This window comes from Grampus griseus (genome assembly GCF_964374135.1).
Source record: "Grampus griseus genome assembly, chromosome: 7".
In the NCBI taxonomy this organism is placed as follows: Eukaryota; Metazoa; Chordata; class Mammalia; order Artiodactyla; family Delphinidae; genus Grampus; species Grampus griseus.
In genome coordinates this window covers 62951989-62971965 of record NC_139001.1, presented here as the reverse complement: position 1 = coordinate 62971965, position 19977 = coordinate 62951989, and the positions used below count along the sequence as shown (strand labels likewise).

At 40.7% G+C, this 19977-nt stretch overlaps 1 protein-coding gene across 1 annotated transcript in view; it reads left to right on the top strand.

Moving 5' to 3' along the window:
* Positions 1-19977, top strand: part of NOSTRIN (nitric oxide synthase trafficking) — a 69648-nt gene that overhangs the window by 11811 nt on the left and 37860 nt on the right. Inside the window, exons 3-5 of the mRNA XM_082658769.1 lie at positions 14972-15055; positions 17736-17798; positions 18000-18081. Coding sequence (XP_082514895.1) covers positions 14972-15055; positions 17736-17798; positions 18000-18081 — 229 coding nt within the window. The remainder of the gene's footprint in view (positions 1-14971; positions 15056-17735; positions 17799-17999; positions 18082-19977) is intronic.

Below are 19977 nucleotides of genomic sequence, written 5' to 3'. Positions count from 1 at the left end.
GCCCACCCAATCAAGCCCAGTACCTCAGAGCCACCCATGACCCCTTCTGTCTCAACTCATGACCAAGTCTGTATATTTCTCTCTTCCAAACACCTCTTATTCCTATAGCTTTCTTTTCATTTCATGGCCTCTGCCATTGTTCTGACAGAACTCTTAACCCGTCCTCCTGCCTGGGGTACTACCTTGCAGCTGTGCAGTTTGTACACTGCACAAAATCACCTGGCTGATGGGCAGAGTGAAGGCAGACATCTAATCCACTCTCAACCCTCGAGTCTGGTACATGGGCTCAGAGCTCTGTCCCTTCAGAGGATCTCCTTTTTCTAGTCCAAGCAAGTTGCCTCAACTAGGGAGCATCTAATACATCTTCTACTCTGTGGCCAGGACCCTGTTTAAGACCCTTCAAAGACTCCAATGACCTTTAGTATAAAATTCAGCCTTTGTAGTATTTCATAAAAGGAACTTTGAGATCTGGGCCCTGCCTTCCTATCCAGCTTGTCTCTCTCCATCTCTGCATGACCCCACATCTCTCCATCTTACCTACAGTCACTGCTTACAGAACCACTTGCAATCACCCCCCATGGCTCCCTGCCATCCCTCCCACCCGCCTCCATGGGTCCCTGCGTTTGTACCTGCTGTATCCACTGCCCGGTAGACACTTCTTCACCTGCATTGCCAGCCTCCACTCAATGCATTCTTCAAGATTCAGTCATCCCACCCTGGTGGGCCTTCAAGTCAAGATTCCAGTCCCCAGTGTCAAAAGAATGCTCCTCAGAGATGTACAGAACCAGTGCTTACCTCTGCTATCACTCTACTGCCTACACTGTTACTTTCTGTTGACTTGTCTGTCTCCTCCACTCCTTGAGGGTCTTTGTATCCCACGTGACTAGCACAGAGCAGGCATTCAATAGATGTTCACTGAGGGAATGAATGCATTCGTGTATGAGCGACTCTGTGCCTCAGGCACTCATAACTTTTAAGAAGTTTAAGTTAGGCTCTTTACAAGGAGCAATAAATGAGTGTGTCAAAGAAATTTACTTACATTGTGTATAGAATGTTATTTTGAACAAAAGCTAGAAAAGAATAATAAAATCACAGAAGAGACCATTTATCCAGCACCATCTAGAGATCAAGCACTGCGTTAGATGTGTCGATCCTTGGTCTCTTTTACTTAAATTCTCAGAACCCAATGCAGTGTGCGAATACTCTCATCCACCCCTGATTTACAGATAGGGGTATGGAGAAGGTGATACATTTTGACTTCTACCCAGCTCTACCCAGGCTTGTTGTAAGGGCATCTTCCGAGTGGGCAGGCACTTTGGGGCACTGCTGTGGGAGTCCCAGCACACTTGGGGTCCTGGCCCATCTCCCTTCACCGAGGGTTTTCTCTGGGAAGGGATACCAGCGGTCATCAAGCTCAGTGGCTTTCAAACCTGGTAGCACAGGGGTCTGTGGGGAGCTCTCAAGGGCCACTTCAGGGGGTAGGATGCAATTAAATGGGCAGGGCTCAGAGCCCTTGTCCCACTTATTCAGAACATAATATCTATATGATATGGTGGGATGCTGTATAAAATTTTGTTTTCCAGCTAAAAAGTTTAAAAACCCGCTCTTCTTGTCCATTTTACCTGACTTCCCCCATGACAACACTCCTTCCCACCCCACATAAACTCACTCAGTTCAGGAATTAACAGACACAGAGGATCTGAAATGCTACACCTACCTTAGCTGTGCCTTCCCTGGGCCGGAAGTGAGCAGTGACTCAGTGGAACTCCCAGACTGGCCCAAGACAGGGCGACCTCCAGGTCTCATCCTCCCGTTTCTCCTTTTTTATACTGCCGTCAGGAGCCAGAATTAAGGCAATGAGTAATGACGAAGTGGGCGTTGTGGGCTAGCCAGAGAACCTAACCACTCAAGAAACAGAGCTGCTGTGTAAAAATGTCTTTCAGATTGTTAATAACTAACTTTTAAACACAAGCCTATTTGTATGAGCTTGTGACTCTTTCAAAAGGCAAACTGATAAAGCTTGGGTGGAAAATGTCAGCATACCAGGCCCCAAGAAGCTGTTGCTGATAGAAAGTAGAAGGGCAGAGACGGGGGTGTGAAACTGCAAAGATTTTCAGATTACTAAAATTTCTTCTTAATTCGTAGTAAAGGGAGGGCTCAGTCACCTGCTGTTTTCAAGCTTAAGAGAGCCTTAGTTCAATTTTAATTAATTCCTCATAGACACAGGGCCCAGCTACAGTGTTCGTTTTCTATCACTTTTTATCATTTTAATTTTCTTAGAGCACGGTACTCTAAAATTTATTACCTGGTCACTTATAGTCTTACAGTTTAATTTGTGGTCTGTCTAAAATATTGAATCTGATATTTTCTATCTCTCCTTTCTTTCAAAAATATAAATATAATTTATTTTCAAATCTAAGACAAATGTTAGTCTTTGACTTATTGGTCGGTCTTCATTATTACTAATGAAAATTTATTGACCTGCCTCCACATGCTGGGAGGAAATTAGAATATAAATGGATTAAAAGTCAGTGCATGCCATTTCCCTGGTTAGGGATCTTTAAGACTCACCGGAATATTCTGAGATTGAGTTACCCATCCAAAGAAATATATATCATCAATTTCACATGTGCCAAGACAATTGCTTGGAGAATCTCAACTCCTATTAGATGTAGTAGCTGTAGGGCTAGAACATTAAGCTCAATGTTCTTATAAACTCTTTTCTGATTATTTTAATGAGGGGAAAAATTTCCATGTCTCAGTTTGAGATTAGCTCTGCCTTTCTTCACTTCTTTTGCATGTGGTGCTTTTTAGGCCAGAAACCATGATAAAACAGCTCCCTTAGAAGAAACCAGTGTGCTTGGAGGTGCAAATTGCCACCTCTGCCTTGGGAAAAGGTGTCCCTTTTGAACTCTGTCCTTTCACTTCTGTTTAGCAGGAATTCTGAAAGGCTATCTATTCTGCTTCATTAGACCCTAAGCACGGATAAGCCACATGGCAGTGTTTGTTCCAACTTACAAAAGTGACAGCTCTCTCCACGCTTGCCAGTTGGAACGTGGCTTCTTAGAGCGATTTCCTCTGGGGAGGAATTTACCCATTAACCTGTGCTAAGATAAAGGCCATTCAGGGTCAGAGGCCAGAGAGTTTTTCAGTTGTAGGCAAATTCACCAGAAAAGAAGCCGAGTGACGGGTTCCACTCCTCACGTATCCAAACTCATCCTCCCGACTTTATCATTTCATTTCTTTCTGATGTGTGGGGTAATCTGCTGAGGATTCTGAAATGGTTATTAGGGTTGAAAATGCAAGAGAAAATGATTGCAGCCTGTTTTGCTTGGTTGATTCTAAAGCTGGTTTTAAATATGAAATATATAGTATTTGTATATTAGGGTCACTGATATAGTTTTGAAGGCGGAGTTGAAGGGTACAATCATGCTGCTCAGAGAGGCCGTGTCTGGTCTCAGAGGGCTACCTTGGTGACGTTTGATATCAGAGCCCCCTCTTCCCCACTTTTCTAGACCCTCAACACGTCCAGGAACTGCAAAGATGCTCTTGGAAGAGGCCCCGGGAAGCTCGTTCTGTCTACACAGAGGCTGCTGTGGATCCCGTTTCTAGCTGCTAAGCCGTCAGAGTTGTGGTGATTCAGAACACCGCAATTAAAGGCAAAGGGAGAGGCGGTGTCAATTTTAAAAAGCACTTGCCTTTGATTCCCCCGCAATTCTCCTTCTCCAGCTGCTTCCCCACAGTTTCAAAGGCAGGAGAGTGGAGTGCTGGGCAGGCAGGTTCTTGAGCCAGACAAGGGTTTGAATCCCAGAGGTCACTTCTCCATGAATGACCTCGGAAAAGTTGCTGACTAAACTCCGTGCCTTGGTGTTCCCCTCCATGAAATGCGTAGAGTAAGTGTGCCTTCCTGTTAGGAGGTATTGCAGGTTAAATGACGAAATGTACTTAAAACACTCAGAATGGTGCCTGGCACATTGTCTACAATAAATGTTGGATGTCACTAGTTTGTGTGTAGACAGAACACACAAGGTCAAGCATCAGCAACATGTCACAAAGGTGATGGGAGCACATTTGTTGGGAGAGAGAGCACAGTTTGGACACGAACTTCATGGGCAGGACTACAAGAATTTTTAAGCTGTATACCAAGCTGTAAAACTACACATGCTCTTACTGCTCTGAAGCAAGAAATGCTCTGTGGTAATTGCCTCTCTCTTTTTTTTTTTCTTTTTTCTTCTTTTTTTACATCTTTATTGGAGTATAATTGCTTTACAATAGTGTGTTAGTTTCTGCTTTATAACAAAGTGAATCAGTTATACATATGTTCCCATATCTCTTCCCTCTTGCGTCTCCCTCCCTCCCACCCTCCCTATCCCACCCATCCAGACGGTCACAAAGCACCTAGCTGATCTCCCTGTGCTATGCGGCTGCTTCTCAATAGCTATCTACCTTACGTTTGGTAGTGTATATATGTCAATGCCTCTCTCTCGCTTTGTCACAGCTCACCCTTCCCCCTTCCCATATCCTCAAGTCCGTTCTCTAGTAGGTCTGTGTCATTATTCCTGTCTTACCCATAGGTTCTTCGTGACATTTTTTTTTCTTAAATTCCATATATATGTGTTAGCATACGGTATTTGTCTTTCTCTTTCTGACTTACTTCACTCTGTATGACAGACTCTAGGTCTATCCACCTCATTACAAATAGCTCAATTTCGTTTCGTTTTATGGCTGAGTATTCCATTGTGGAATGGAATGTACAATGGAATACAATATTCCATTGTATATATGTGCCACATCTTCCTTATCCATTCATCCGATGATGGGCACTTAGGTTGTTTCCATCTCCGGGCTATTGTAAATAGAGCTGCAATGAACATTTTGGTACATGACTCTTTTTGAATTATGGTTTTCTCAGGGTATATGCCCAGTAGTGGGATTGCTGGGTCATATGGTAGTTCTATTTGTAGTTTTTTAAGGAACATCCATACTGTTCTCCATAGTGGCTGTACCAATTCACATTCCCACCAGCAGTGCAAGAGGGTTCCCTTTTCTCCACACCGTCTCCAGCATTTATTGTTACTAGATTTTTTGATGATGGCCATTCTGACTGGTGTGAGATGATATCTCATTGTAGTTTTGATTTGCATTTCTCTAATGATTAATGATGTTGAGCATTCTTTCATGTGTTTGTTGGCAGTCTGTATATCTTCTTTGGAGAAATGTCTATTTAGGTCTTCTGACCATTTTTGGATTGGGTTTTTGTTTTTTTGATATTGAGCTGCATGAGCTGCTTATAAATTTTGGAGACTAATCCTTTGTCAGTTGCTTCATTTGCAAATATTTTCTGCCATTCTGAGGGTTGTCTTTTTGTCTTGTTTATGGTTTCCTTTGCTGTGCAAAAGCTTTTAAGTTTCATTAGGTCTCATTTGTTTATTTTTGTTTTTATTTCCATTTCTCTAGGAGGTGGGTCAAAAAGGATCTTGCTGTGATTTATGTCATAGAGTGTCCTGCCTATGTTTTCCTCTAAGAGTTTGGTAGTTTCTGGCCTTACATTTAGGTCTTTAATCTATTTTGAGCTTATTTTTGTGTATGGTGTTAGGGAGTGATCTAATCTCATACTTTTACATGTACCTGTCCAGTTTTCCCAGCACCACTTATTGAAGAGGTTGTCCTTTCTCCACTGTACATTTTTGCCTCCTTTATCAAAGGTAAGGTGACCATATGTGTGTGGGTTTATCTCTGGGCTTTCTATCCTGTTCCATTGATCTCTTTCTGTTTTTGTGCCAGTATCATACTGTCTTGATTACTGTAGCTTTGCAGTATAGTCTGAAGTCAGGGAGCCTGATTCCTCCAGCTCTGTTTTTCTTTCTCAAGATTGCTTTGGCTATTCGGGGTGTTTTGTGTTTCCATACAAATTGTGAAATTTTTTGTTCTAGTTCTGTGAAAAATGCCAGTGGTAGTTTGATAGGGATTGCATTGAATCTGTAGATTGCTTTGGGTAGTATAGTCATTTTCACAATGTTGATTCTTCCAATTCAAGAGCATGGTATACCTTTCCATGTATTTGTATCATCTTTAATTTCTTTCATCAGTGTCTTATAATTTTCTGCATACATGTCTTTTTTCTCCTTAGGTAGGTTTATTCCTAGATAGTTTATTTTTTGTGTTGCAATGGTAAATGGAAGTGTTTTCTTGATTTCACTTTCAGATTTTTCATCATTGGTGTATAGGAATGCCAGAGATTTCTGTGCATTAATTTTGAATCCTGCTACTTTACCAAATTCATTGATTAGCTCTAGTAGTTTTCTGGTAGCATCTTTAGGATTCTCTATGTATAGTATCATGTCATCTGCAAACAGTGACAGTTTTACTTCTTTTCTGATTTGGATTCCTTTTATTTCCTTTTCTTCTCTGATTGCTGTGGCTAAAACTTCCAAAACTATGTTGAATAAGAGTGGTGAGAGTGGGCAACCTTGTCTTGTTCCTGATCTTAGTGGAAATGCTTTCAGTTTTTCACCATTGAGGACGATGTTGGCTGTGGGTTTGTCATATATGGCCTTTATTATGTTGAGGAAAGTTCCCTCTATGCCTACTTTCTGCAGGGTTTTTATCATACATGGGTGTTGAATTTTGTCAAAAGCTTTTTCTCCATCTATTGAGATGATCATATGGTTTTTCTCCTTCAATTTGTTAATATGGCGTATCACGTTGATTGATTTGCGTATATTGAAGAATCCTTGCATTCCTGGAATAAACCCCACTTGATCATGGTGTATGATGTTTTTAATGTGCTGTTGGATTCTGCTTGCTAGTATTTTGTTGAGGATTTTTGCATCTATGTTCATCAGTGATATTGGCCTGTAGTTTTCTTTCTTTGTGACATCCTTGCCTGGTTTTGGTATCAGGGTGATGGTGGCCTCATAGGATGAGTTTGGGAGTGTTCCTCCCTCTGCTATATTTTGCAAGACTTTGAGAAGGATAGGTGTTAGCTCTTCTCTAAATGTTTGATAGAATTCGCCTGTGAAGCCATGTGGTCCTGGGCTTTTGTTTGTTGGAAGATTTTTTTTTTTTTTTTTTTGCGGTACGCGGGCCTCTCCCTGTTGCGGCCGCTCCCGTTGCGGAGCAACAGGCTCCAGACGGGCAGGCTCAGTGGCCATGGCTCACGGGCCCAGCTGCTCCGTGGCATGTGGGATCCTCCCGGACTGGGGCACGAACCTGCGTCCCCTACATCCGCAGGCGGACTCTTAACCACTGCGCCACGGGGGAAGCCCTGTTGGAAGATTTTTAATCACAGTTTCAATTTCAGTGCTTGTGATTGGTCTGTTCATATTTTCTATTTCTTCCTGATTCAGTCTTGGCAGGTTGTGCATTTCTAAGAATTTGTCCATTTCTTCCAGGTTGTCCATTTTATTGGCATAGAGTTGCTTGTAGTAATCTCTCATGATCTTTTGTATTTCTTCAGTGTCAGTTGTTACTTCTCCTTTTTCATTTCTAATTCTATTGATTTGAGTCTTCTCCCTTTCTTTCTTGATGAGTCTGGCTAATGGTTTATCAATTTTATTTATCTTCTCAAAGAACCAGCTTTTACTTTTATTGATCTTTGCTATTGTTTCCTTCATTTCTTTTTCATTTATTTCTGATCTGATTTTTATGATTTCTTTCCTTCTGCTAACTTTGGGGTTTTTTTGTTCTTCTTTCTCTAATTGCTTTAGGTGCAAGATTAGGTTGTTTATTCGAGATGTTTCCTGTTTCTTAAGGTAGGATTGTATTGCTATAAACTTCCCTCTTAGAACTGCTTTTGCTGAATCCCATAGGTTTTGGGTCGTCGTGTCTCCATTGTCATTTGTTTCTAGGTATTTTTTAATTTCCTCTTTGATTTCTTCAGTGATCACTTCGTTATTAAGTAGTGTATTGTTTAGCCTCCATGTGTTTGTATTTTTTACAGATCTTTTCCTGTAATTGATATCTAGTCTCATAGCATTGTGGTCGGAAAAGATACTTGATACAATTTCAATTTTCTTAAATTTACCAAGGCTTGATTTGTGACCCAAGATATGATCTATCCTGGAGAATGTTCCATGAGCACTTGAGAGAAATGTGTATTCTGTTGTTTTTGGATGGAATGTCCTATAAATATCAATTAAGTCCATCTTATTTAATGTATCATTTAAAGCTTGTGTTTCGTTATTTATTTTCATTTTGGATGATCTGTCCATTGGTGAAAGTGGGGTGTTAAAGTCCCCTACTATGAATGTGTTACTGTCGATTTCCCCTTTTATGGCTGTTAGTATTTGCCTTATGTATTGAGGTGCTCCTATGTTGGGTGCATAAATATTTACAATTGTTATATCTTCTTCTTGGATCGATCCCTTGATCATTATGTAGTGTCCTTCTTTGTCTCTTGTAATAGTCTTTATTTTAAAGTCTATTTTGTCTGATATGAGAATTGCTACTCCAGCTTTCTTTTTGTTTCCATTTGCATGGAATATCTTTTTCCATCCCCTTACTTTCAGTCTGTATGTGTCTCTAGGTCTGAAGTGGGTCTCTTGTAGACAGCATATATATGGGTCTTGTTTTTGTACCCATTCAGCCAATCTGTGTCTTTTGGTGGGAGCATTTAGTCCATTTACATGTAAGGTAATTATCGATATGTATGTTCCTATTCCCATTTTCTTAATTGTTTTGGGTTCGTTATTTTAGGTCTTTTCCTTCTGTTGTGTTTCTTGCCTAGAGAAGTTCCTTTAGCATTTGTTGTAAAGCTGGTTTGGTGGTGCTGAACTCTTTCAGCTTTTGCTTGTCTGTAAAGGTTTTAATTTCTTCATCAAATCTGAATGAGATCCTTGCTGGGTAGAGTAATCTTGGTGGCAGGTTTTTCTCCTTCATCACTTTAAATATGTCCTGCCAGTCCCTTCTGGCTTGCAGAGTTTCTGCTGAAAGATCAGCTGTTCACCTTATGGGGATTCCCTTGTGTGTTATTTGTTGTTTTTCCCTTGCTGCTTTTAATATGTTTTCTTTGTATTTAATTTTTGACAGTTTGATTAATATGTGTCTTGGCGTATTTCTCCTTGGATTTATCCTGTATGAGACTCTCTGTTCTTCCTGAACTTGATTAACTATTTCCTTTCCCATATTAGGGAAGTTTTCAACTCTAATCTCTTCAAATATTTTCTCAGTCCCTTTCTTTTTCTCTTCTTCTTCTGGAACCCCTATAATTTGAATGTTGGTGCATTTATTGTTGTCCCAGAGGTCTCTGAGACTGTCCTCAGTTCTTTTCATTCTTTTTTCTTTATTCTGCTCTGCAGTAGTTATTTCCACTATTTTATATTCCAGGTCACTTATCCGTTCTTCTGCCTCAGTTATTTTGCTATTGATCCCATCTAGAGTATTTTTAATTTCATTTATTGTGTTGTTCATTGTTGTTTGTTTCATCTTTAGTTCTTCTAGGTCCTTGTTAAATGTTTCTTGCATTTTGTCTATTCTATTTCCAAGATTTTAGATCATCTTTACTATCATTATTCTGAATTCTTTTTCAGGTAGACTAACTATTTCCTCTTCATTTCTTAGGTCTAGTGGGTTTTTATCTTGATCCTTCATCTGCTGTGTGTTTTTCTGTCTTCTCATTTTGCTTGTCTTACTGTGTTTGGCGTCTCCTTTTTGCAGGCTGCAGGTTTGTAGTTCCCGTTGTTTTTGGTGTCTGTCCCCAGTGGCTAAGGTTGGTTCAGTGGGTTGTGTAGGCTTCCTGGTGGAGGGGACTAGTGCCTGTGTTCTGGTGGATCAGGCTTGATCTTGTCTTTCTGGTGGGCAGGTTCACGTCTGGTGTTGTATTTTGGGGTGTCTGTGGACTTATTATGATTTTAGGCAGCCTCTCTGCTAATGGGTGGGGTTGTGTTCCTGTCTTGCTAGTTGTTTGGCATAGAGTGTCCAGCACTGTAGCTTGCTGGTCGTTGAGTGAAGCTGGGTGCTGGTGTTGAGATGGAGATCTCTGGGAGATTTTCTCCATTTGATATTATGTGGAGCTGGGAGGTCTCTGTGGACCAGTGTCCTGAAGTTGGCTTTCCCACCTCAGAGGCACAGCACTGACTCCTGGCTGTAGCACCAAGAGCCTGTCATCCACACGGCTCAGAATAAAAGGGAGAAAAAGTAGAAAGAAAGAATTAGTAGAAGTAGGAGAAAGAAAGAAAGAAAGAAAGAAAGAAAGAAAGGAAGGAAGGAAGGAAGGAAGGAAGAAAGAAAGGAGGGAGGGAGGGAGTAAAGAAGGAAAAAAGAAAGAAAGAAAGAAGATAAAGTAAAATAAAATAAAGTAAGATAAAATATAATAAAGTTATTAAAATAATTATTAAGAAAAAAAAGAAAAAACAAAAACAAAAAAAGGATGAATAGAACCCTAGGAGAAATGGTGGAAGCAAAGCTATACAGACAAAATCTCACATAGAAGCATACACATACACTCTCTCAAAAAGAGGAAGAGGGGAAAAAATCATAAATCTTGCTTTCAAAGTCCACCTCCTCAATTTGGGATGATTTGTTGTCCAAAGGAGGGAAGGAAGGAAAGAAAGAAAGAAAGAAGATAAAGTAAAATAAAATAAAGTTATTGAAATAAAAAATAATTATTAAGAAAAAAAATTTAAAAAAAGAAAAAAAACGGACGCATAGAACCCTAGGACAAATGGTGGAAGCAAAGCTATACAGACAAAATCTCACACAGAAGCATACACATACACACTCTCAAAAAGAGGAAAAGGGGAAAAAATCATAAATCTTGCTCTTAAAGTCCACCTCCTCAATTTGGGAATGATTCCTTGTCGATTCAGGTATTCCACAGGTGCAGGGTACATCAAGTTGATTGTGGAGCTTTAATCCGCTGTTTCTGAGGCTGCTGGGAGAGATTTCCCTTTCTCTTCTTTGTTCTCACAGCTCACAGGGGCTCAGCTTTGGATTTGGCCCCACCTCTGTGTGTAGGTCGTAGGAGGGCATCTGTTCTTCGCTCACACAGGACGGGGTTAAAGGAGCCGCTGATTCGCGGGCTCTGGCTCACTCAGGCCGGGGGGAGGGAGGGGCACGGAGTGCGGGGCGGGCCTGCGGCGGCAGAGGCCGGCAGGACGTCGCGCCGGCGTGACGTCGCGCCGGCGTGACGTTGCACCAGCCTGAGGCGCACCGTGCGTTTTCCCGGGGAAGTTGTACTTGGATCCCGGGACCCTGGCAGTGGCGGGCTGCACTGGCTCCCTGGAAGGGGAGGTGTGGATAGTGGCCTGTGCTCGCACACAGGCTTCTTGGTGGCGGCAGCAGCAGCCTTAGCGTCTCACACCCGTCTCTGGGGTCCGCGCTTTTAGCCGCAGCTCGCGCCCGTCTCTGGAGCTCCTTTAAGCAGCACTCTTAATCCCCTCTCCTCGCGCACCTGGAAGCAAAGAGGGAAGAAAAAGTCTCTTGCCTCTTCAGCAGATCCAGACTTTTCCCGGACTCCCTCCTGGCTAGCCGTGGCGCACCTGCAGGCTGTGTTCACGCTGCCAACCCCAGTCCTCTCCCTGCAATCCGACCTCTGAAGCCCGAGCCTCAGCTCCCAGCCCCACCCGCCCCGGCAGGTGAGCAGACAAGCCTCTCGGGCTGGTGAGTGCCCGTCGGCGCCGATCCTCTGTGCGGGAATCTCTCCGCTTTGCCCTCCGCCCCCCTGTTGCTGTGCTCTCCTCCGCGGCTCCGAAGCTTCCCCCCTCCGCCACCCGCAGTCTCCACCTGCGAAGGGGCTTCTAGTGTGTGGAAACTTTTCCTCCTTCACAGCTCCCTCCCACTGGTGCAGTACCCATCCCTATCCTTTTGTCTCTGTTTATTCTTTTTTCTTTTGCCCTACCCAGGTACGTGGGGAGTTTCTTGCCTTTTGGGAGGTCTGAGGTCTGCCAGCGTTCAGTAGGTGTTCTGTAGGAGTTGTTCCACGTGTAGATGTATTTCTGGTGTATCTGTGGGGAGGAAGGTGATCTCCAAGTCTTACTCTTTCACCATCTCCCCCTCCTCTCGTAATTGCCTCTCTTTAGGCTGGTTTTCAACTGTACTTAAGAGAAAGCCAGCAGAAATACAGGGGTTCAAGAATAAAGCCAGGTTCAAAACAAGAGCCCATCAATTCAAAGAGAGCAGGACCCTCTCCCTTTCTTGACACCAAAGCCCAACTTTTTTCTAGAATCAGATTAAGTTAACGATGTAAGGGAATGCCACACTTCTCTCTCATCATTGTCCTTTTTATTTCTGCTTAGCCTCTGAGCCATTTTGTAGGACCTGCAAGAACAGGGTAAAAGTGAAACTGAATTCTGAGGAAGAGGCTGTCCCTGACAGCATTCCCTTTCCTGTGGGAAGCCATTCAGGATTGTTTTAGAGCTGATGGATGAGAAAAATGTGCATTCTTTCCCCCACTTCTCCCCATCTCTGTGTATTTCTGAATGTTTAGAGATCCTTTTGGATACATACTCATAATAACATTAGAAAAATTAATATTTATTAAGAAATTTTTGGTGCCCAGCACAAGCTGAGCACGACAAATGCATCATCATATTTAATGTTCTATGTGCTGCTTCCAAGCAAGAATGGAATGCTGGAAAGGAAAGTCCTAAGGAACCCTCTGGTTAAAGACGGGTTAGGAGAGGGTTTAATGAGTCTAGCTATTGCAAGTGCTAGAAAGCCACGTACGCTGACATCAGAGCTGAGCACACCTCAAACCTGTGGGACTGAATTTAAATACTTCAGCAGTTTAAAGTTTTCAAAAGTGGTGAAATGAGAACAGACTTGTAGTGGAGACTGGTTAAAAATTCTAACCAAGACCTGATGGGAAGTCCATTCATTCATTCATTCATTCAAGAAATACATGCTGAGCACCAATAACATGGCAGGCACTGTTCTAGGCCTCGGGATATAGCAATGAGCAACACAAAATCATTTGGCCACTAAGCAAGAGTACCATGAACAAGGGGATGACTAGTAGGAGGGGAAATCAGAGAGGGAGCCAGGGCTCGGGTTGTGCAGATCAATAAAAATCATTTCAGTCTTTGAACCTCTGTTGGGTTTGGGTGATTACCACATTTTTAAAATTAATTTTAATTTTTTAAAATTAAAAAAATTTAATTTTAAAAAATTAAATTTAATTATTTAATTAAAATTTTTAATTTTTAAAAATTAATTACAATTTTTTTAGTTTAATTTTTAATTATCATAAACCCCCTTGAGGTAAGTCTGATTAATTCATTTTAATGTTGCCCAAAGCCACCCTACTGAGCCGTAGCGTTCTCTTGGGATTCTAGAGCATCCAAGTTCATTGAGGGTGGCAGTCTCTCCCAGCTTGCTGCTGACCAGGACTTTCTCTCTCCATCAATCACCACATATTCCTAGAGCAGAAAAATCTTTTTTAAAACACTATGAGATATTTCTTTACCATCTTCATTATTTAAAAATATTTGCCCTAACCTTTTCTTATATTTGGCCAAGGCCTAATGCTAAATGGGTATTTTCTGCACCTAGGCCTTAACATGCATCCTACAATGGTTTTCTTTCTTTTAAAAGGTGCTAAAAATAACTTGGAGCACAGCTGTACTAAAGAGGAAAAATGAAGAGAATCTTAGCGATAGGTCCATAGCCCATGATCTCTGGGTTCCATTCATAAAAGAGGTCTTTCCTTTTTTGGTCTATAACACTGAGCCTAATCTGTGTAAAAACATCCAAGGATTAAGTTAATTACTGGAGAGTCCTGGGATTGTTCCCCAAATGAAATGGAGTCACAAATAATTCTAATGATGTTTTATAATAAAAGTAGAATTAAAAGACTGAAAAATATGCAACAAAGACTCTCTGGTCCATATAAAGATGAAAAAAGTAGTGTAAATTGAACTTAATATCCTACATTTTTATTATTTTCATTGAAAAGTGAAATGAATAAAAATGTGTCTTCATTTTAGCTATAGATGGGCTTAAATCAGGACATGGAAAAATCAGCTTAAGCTAAGAGTGACTCAATCCATCCAAAGAACCAAGTTTTCTTTGGGAGGATATGCCCAGATTCCCTACTGAGTCTTGTCCTGCATGGAAGGTAATGGGAATTCATTTTCTAAATCTCGTGCTGGCCCATTAGAAAGTTACTGTTTGGTTAATTCCATCATAATGTATTATTGTATTGCCAGCTATTATAATCTAGAGCTAGTCTGATGGTGCTTGTGTCTCAGGATAAGTAGGAAAGTAGCTGGATTAGTTTGCTAGGACTGCCATAACAAGGTACTACAGACTGGGTTACTTAACTTACACAGTCTCTTACTGTAGCTTAAACTACAAAAACATATTTTCTCACATTCCTGGAGGCTGGAAGTCTGAGATCAATGTGTTTGATCAGGTTGGTTCCTTCCGAGAGCTGTGAGGGAGAATCTATTCCGTGTCTCTCTCCTAGTTTCTGGTGGTCTGCTGACGATTACCTTCGGCATCCCTTAACTTATAATACATTATCCCAATCTCTGCCCCTTCATCTTCACACAGCATTCTCCGTGTGTGTGTGTGTGTGTGTGTGTGTGTGTGTGTGTGTGTGTGTGTGTGACTGTGCCCAAATTTCTCCCTTTCATAAGGACACATCCATACTGAGTTCTAGCCAATCCTAGTGACTGCATCTGAACTTGATTATTTGCAAAGACCCTATTTCCAAATAAGGCCCCATTCACAGACAGCAGGGTTAGGACTTAAGCACCTTTGTGGGGGAATATAGTTCAACCCATAACACTAGTGTACAAGAAGGTTAAATAAAAACTTCTCTCCTTTTGTAGGATTCTCTTGGATATCCTTAAAGATTACACCGAGGACAGGAGAATCCTTATAGTAGACAAATCATCTCTTTATTCATTGCATTATCAGCCTGAGTCCTCCTTCATATATTTGTGTGTCTCTCTGGGTGTGTGTGTGTGTGGTTTTGCTTGATTTCCAGCCGTTGTATGCTATCTAACAACTATCCCTTTGCTAACAGGGCAAATTTGGAGATCAGTTATGCCAAAGGACTTCAGAAACTGGCAACCAAACTCAGCAAAACATTACAGAGCACAAAGAAAAAGTAAGTATATGGAAGAGATAAGGCAAAATCACTCCTAAAAGTAATAAAAAGCGACATATGTTCAATTCCAGCTTCCTCATATAAATGTGGTAAGTCCAGAGAGTCAAGCATGGCTTCCAGTTCTTGGGCTCTTACTGTGTGCCAGACACTGTGTTAAATGCTTTCATAGATACTCTACATTTAATCCTCACAACAATCTCTGAGAAGTCTTTTTATGATCCCTATTTACAAACAAGGACTTGAGGCTTGGAGAGTTTAAGAACCTTGCCTGGTCACACACATAATGAATTTCAGAGCTGGGTTCATCCTGTGTCTTTGTGACTCCTAAGCTCATATTCATAAAAGGGCTTGGTGAGGATATTAACTTGGGAAGTGGTGTGGTTAAGTCGGAAGCTCTTGAAATCAGGAAGTGTGAATCCTGCTTTATCTCAAATTTATGACCTTCAGCAAGCAACCTGGCCTCCCTTGATTTCCTCCTCTGTTATGTGGAGTAACAAGATGTGCTCCATTGTGTGTGTGTGTGTGTGTGTGTATCGGGGGGTGCATATTAAACAAGGTAATATATGTAAAAATATTGGCACATCAGATGCTGAAAAAATGTTGGTTCATATTTTTTTCAATTCAGTTGAGAATGAAGTCAATTACTTCTCTTCAGGGAGAGAAAAAAGGTATTAGTATTCTAAAAATGGTCCATTAGTGATAATTCCTTACAAAGATTTTTGACTAATGCTTGCAGATGCCACCCAATGGCCGTGCCATTGCAAAGACCCCTTCTGATGGTAAAAGAAAGAGGGAAAGAAAAAAGGAAGGCTTCTGAAGCCCACATTCCTACTCCCTAGGCATTATCCATAACAGCAAATAATGGCTTTGAAATTGCTCTGACTTTAAGCTTGATTTTTAGGATGGTATTTTAGAAGCCTGCAAAGGAGCCAGTAGAGCACAGTGGTTGAGTATAAATAGACTTTATTTAGACTACCCATGTTTAAATTCTGGCTCTACCTCTTAGCAAGTAGGTAAATTAGGACAATTTATTTTACCTCTCATTGTGTATTTAAAATGGAAATAAAACACATCTCATATAACTCCTGTGAGTAGTAAATGAAATAACACAAGAAATGTGTTTAACACCTGGCTGGAGCCAAAGCTCCCTAAGTGTTCATTATGATTTTAGTTTTGATTACCTTCTAAAGGATGAGAGGTGTAGGTGTAGGGGTGTGTGTCTTATTGTGTGGCAACCCTAGAATCCAGCATGGTGCTCCCAAGGAGTTGGCATGAACAGAATGCTTGGTTAACCAGGGTTAGTGCAACAATATTTAATAATAAGCATTAACTGAACTTTTATCTATACCAAAATCTGTTAGGTACTTGTATAATAACTCAAATTGTTTCTCTTCTAAAAGACCAGTTAAGTGAGGATCAGTGAAATCAAGTGATTCTTCCAAGGTCATGCAGGAAACAAAGGGGAGCTTGTGGATTCAGACACAGAACCTCTGAGGCCAACGCCTTCTCCTTCCTGCTCTGCTGCCCAGCTCCTCCCAGGGGCAAATGTCAGATTCTCTTCCCGAAAGTGTGCTTGGGCTTCTTTTTTTAAAAAAAAAACAACTCTATTGAGATTTAGTTTACATGCAATAAGACGCACCTGTTTTGAATATATGGTTTGATTGATTTTAACATATGTATACACCATATATCCACCACCAAAATCAAAATATACGTATTTTCATCACCAAAAGACTCCTCATACCTGTCTACAATCCTTCCCCCAACACAGTCCCAAGGAAACACTGATCTGCTTTTTTTCAATCTAGATTGTTTTGTCTTTTCTGGACTTTCCTATAATTGGAAGCATACAGTGTGTACTCTCTTGTACCTGGTTTTGTGCCGGGCTTTGGATACACAGAAAATCTGACATCCTTTGATGTAGTTCTCCCATTCTCTGGCTGCCAGGTGCAGCCTAAGTCATATGGAGGCAAACCTCTGCACCGTCTTGCTCTCAGTATGGGCACCGATCTGTCCCTTCCCTTCCATCAGAGTCTACACTGGCTCTGTCCCTGAGGTTTATTGATACAATGGGCTTCCTGTTTGAAGGCCAGCTATATGTAGGAGGAAAATAGCGTCATATTTCCTAATTCTCCTTTTGTGCTGCTAGGGTCAGGACAGAGTTACCCTTTTGTTAAACTGAGATATACTCACAAGACAGTAGAACATCTGAGTGTTTGTCCTAAAGGCCAGCAGGGAACAGGACCTAGACCCCAACCCCAAGAGCAGCACGCAGGACATGACCAGGGCTCTGGAGTCTCCATAACTTAACTTTTCTGAGCCTCCGTTTATTCATCTGTGAAATGAAGAGCCTGAAAAGATTGTCTTTAAGGGTAGCATGCTCTCTCCTGCCTGTTCTAAGTGGCTTCTCACCCTTGGCTACTTTATTTCCCTGATTTTCTACAGACATGAAATGAAAAGTGGAAATCAGGATGAAAAATGATTGGGAAAAAAACGCAGTTTATGTAATGACAATAGTGCAAATAAATGTGTTGGCAGAATTTAATCCCATGGAGAAATTGAAATAGGATTAGGGATATGAGTGCAGTTGCCGAATGCAATGGCTCAGACATGATGCTTTATTTCTCAGACTCCTGGGAAAATGACACCCACACTTGTGCTCCCTTGTTTTTGCCTCCAGCTGTGTTGTCAGTGCCTGGGCCTGGGTCTCGGAGGGCATGAAGTCGGCAGCGGACCTGCATCAGTGAGTACCCACACGCTGGCCTTGCTCCAGCCCTAAAGGGAGTCATAAATATTTAAAGTGGATATGCTACAAATACTCCACTGCAAACTTGCACTGAGTAGATAATGCCTAACACACCATTTTATTTCCCCAGAAAATAATTCGGAAAGTAGATATAAATCCTAATACTAGGCTTGTGTGTCTTTCATGTTATATTTCCAGAAAACTTGGCAAAGCAATTGAGTTGGAAGCAGTAAAACCAACTCATCAAGTCCTGAGTGCACATGAAAAGAAGAGAAAATCAGTGAGTCAAAATCTTTCTTTTCTCCCTGTTAAAGCAAGATTTCTGTCTTTGGCTCAAGAAATAAAAGGTGATCTAAAGGTGCTCCTACGTTTCAGGAATTTATCATAAAAATAAACACAAACCCAAAGATTTATGTACGAGGATGTTTGTTAAAGCATTGTTTATAGTAGTGAATAAATGGAAACTTCTTCATCATCCAAAAATAAATTACAATGAATTCAAGCGACGGAATACTATGCAACCATTAAAAATCTTATTGCAGCAGAATTTAATGACATGGGGATGTAGTGCTAAATTAAAAAACAAGCTGAGAAAATCTAACAATATAACTGCAGTTTTGTAAAATAAATGTGTGAATATATGCATAGAAAAAAACCTGGAAGCACCTCCCCAGAATGTTGATAAGAATTATCTCTAGATAGTGGAATTAGAGGTTATTTTTATTTCATTTTTTGTACTTTTTTGTATTTACATTGTTACACCGTTTGTAAATAGAATTATAAACGCAATTTTTAAAAGGAAATGCTTCTCTATACTTATAACCTTGGAATTAGGTAAAAGAAATACTAGGTATAATCATCAAATAGCCTTAAAATTGAAGAAAAATAACTAAACAATTCTTTCAGGGCACCTGGTCCTCTTGTATGGCGTATTCTCTGGTCTGTCTGTGTACTTTTCCTTCCAGAACAATTTCATTTGTGTTCCGTTTTCTTTTTATTTGCGTGTAATACAGTCAGTAAGCACTTTAAAATATATTTTCAGGCAACATGAAGAGGTATTTAATAAACACTGCTTAGCTCTGATAGGGATGGGGTCATGGTCATTATCTGTGTCAATGACAGGTACAGGTGAGAAGTTCAGAGCAGTAATAGGAGGTATTTGAGAAGGGCAGGGGCAGTGGCTAAGGGGAGTTTCAAGTGATCACAGCCAGATAAAGCAGGTCTTAAGGGTGGTAAGTCCATAGGATGAGGGGATTTGTGAAAGCCCTGATGGAAGAGAAATGATACCAAAAAAAATTTATTCAAACGTATGAAACTGAGTCAGGAAATGGAATAGATGTTTAGTGGGCATCCATGTATTTTTACCAGAATGGATGTTCTCCTTAGGGCTAGGGTGATGGGGGAAGTTTACAGGAATTACTAGAAAGTAATATAATCTTCTGCCTTTGCAAACCAACTTAATAAAAGCCAAACACTAGTCTATACTTCATTAATAACAAAATATTTTCATACCACATAATAATATGATTATCACTAGAATTTCCTTAGTACCTACTAAATTAGGCACAGTGCTATGATCACAGTGCTTTAGATAATTAATGTCATGGTCGCCTCAGAATGCTGGTCCAGCTTATAATCTTCTTTTTAGCATCTGCCCCTCTCTGTTGCACCCCTATCACCCTGCCACATTTTCTCACAAAAAAGTCGAATTTTTTAAAGTGAACTTGTTCCATGTTTCGGCAACATAGAGTCAAAAGTGACATAGTGCATAAAATTATTTTAATTGTATTTGTTGTGCTAAACCACATATTCCAAATTTAATGAACTGAAAAAGAAAAAAGTACAGTGTTGCTAGATCTCAGAGTGGTTGAGTAATGGCTGATCTGTGGGTTTTGAAGAAAGGTCTATGGTTCAGGAGAAAAGGTTCTGCGCTAACTGAAGTCTGATCTCCTCAGGAGGTTGCCTAGTTCCATTTTCATCATTTACTGCCCCATTGGCTATTTTAAAGTAGGAGAAAAAGTTAATTATGATTAATAATTCAATCTTTTTGAAATTAAAGCAATATTCACTTTACAGGCAATAAGACAGTTAGTAAAATTAGCACTGCTAGGACTTTTACTGAATCTCATGGTATTAAAATTTGGGCCACATGGAATAATGCTGAAGAGGAAGTAAT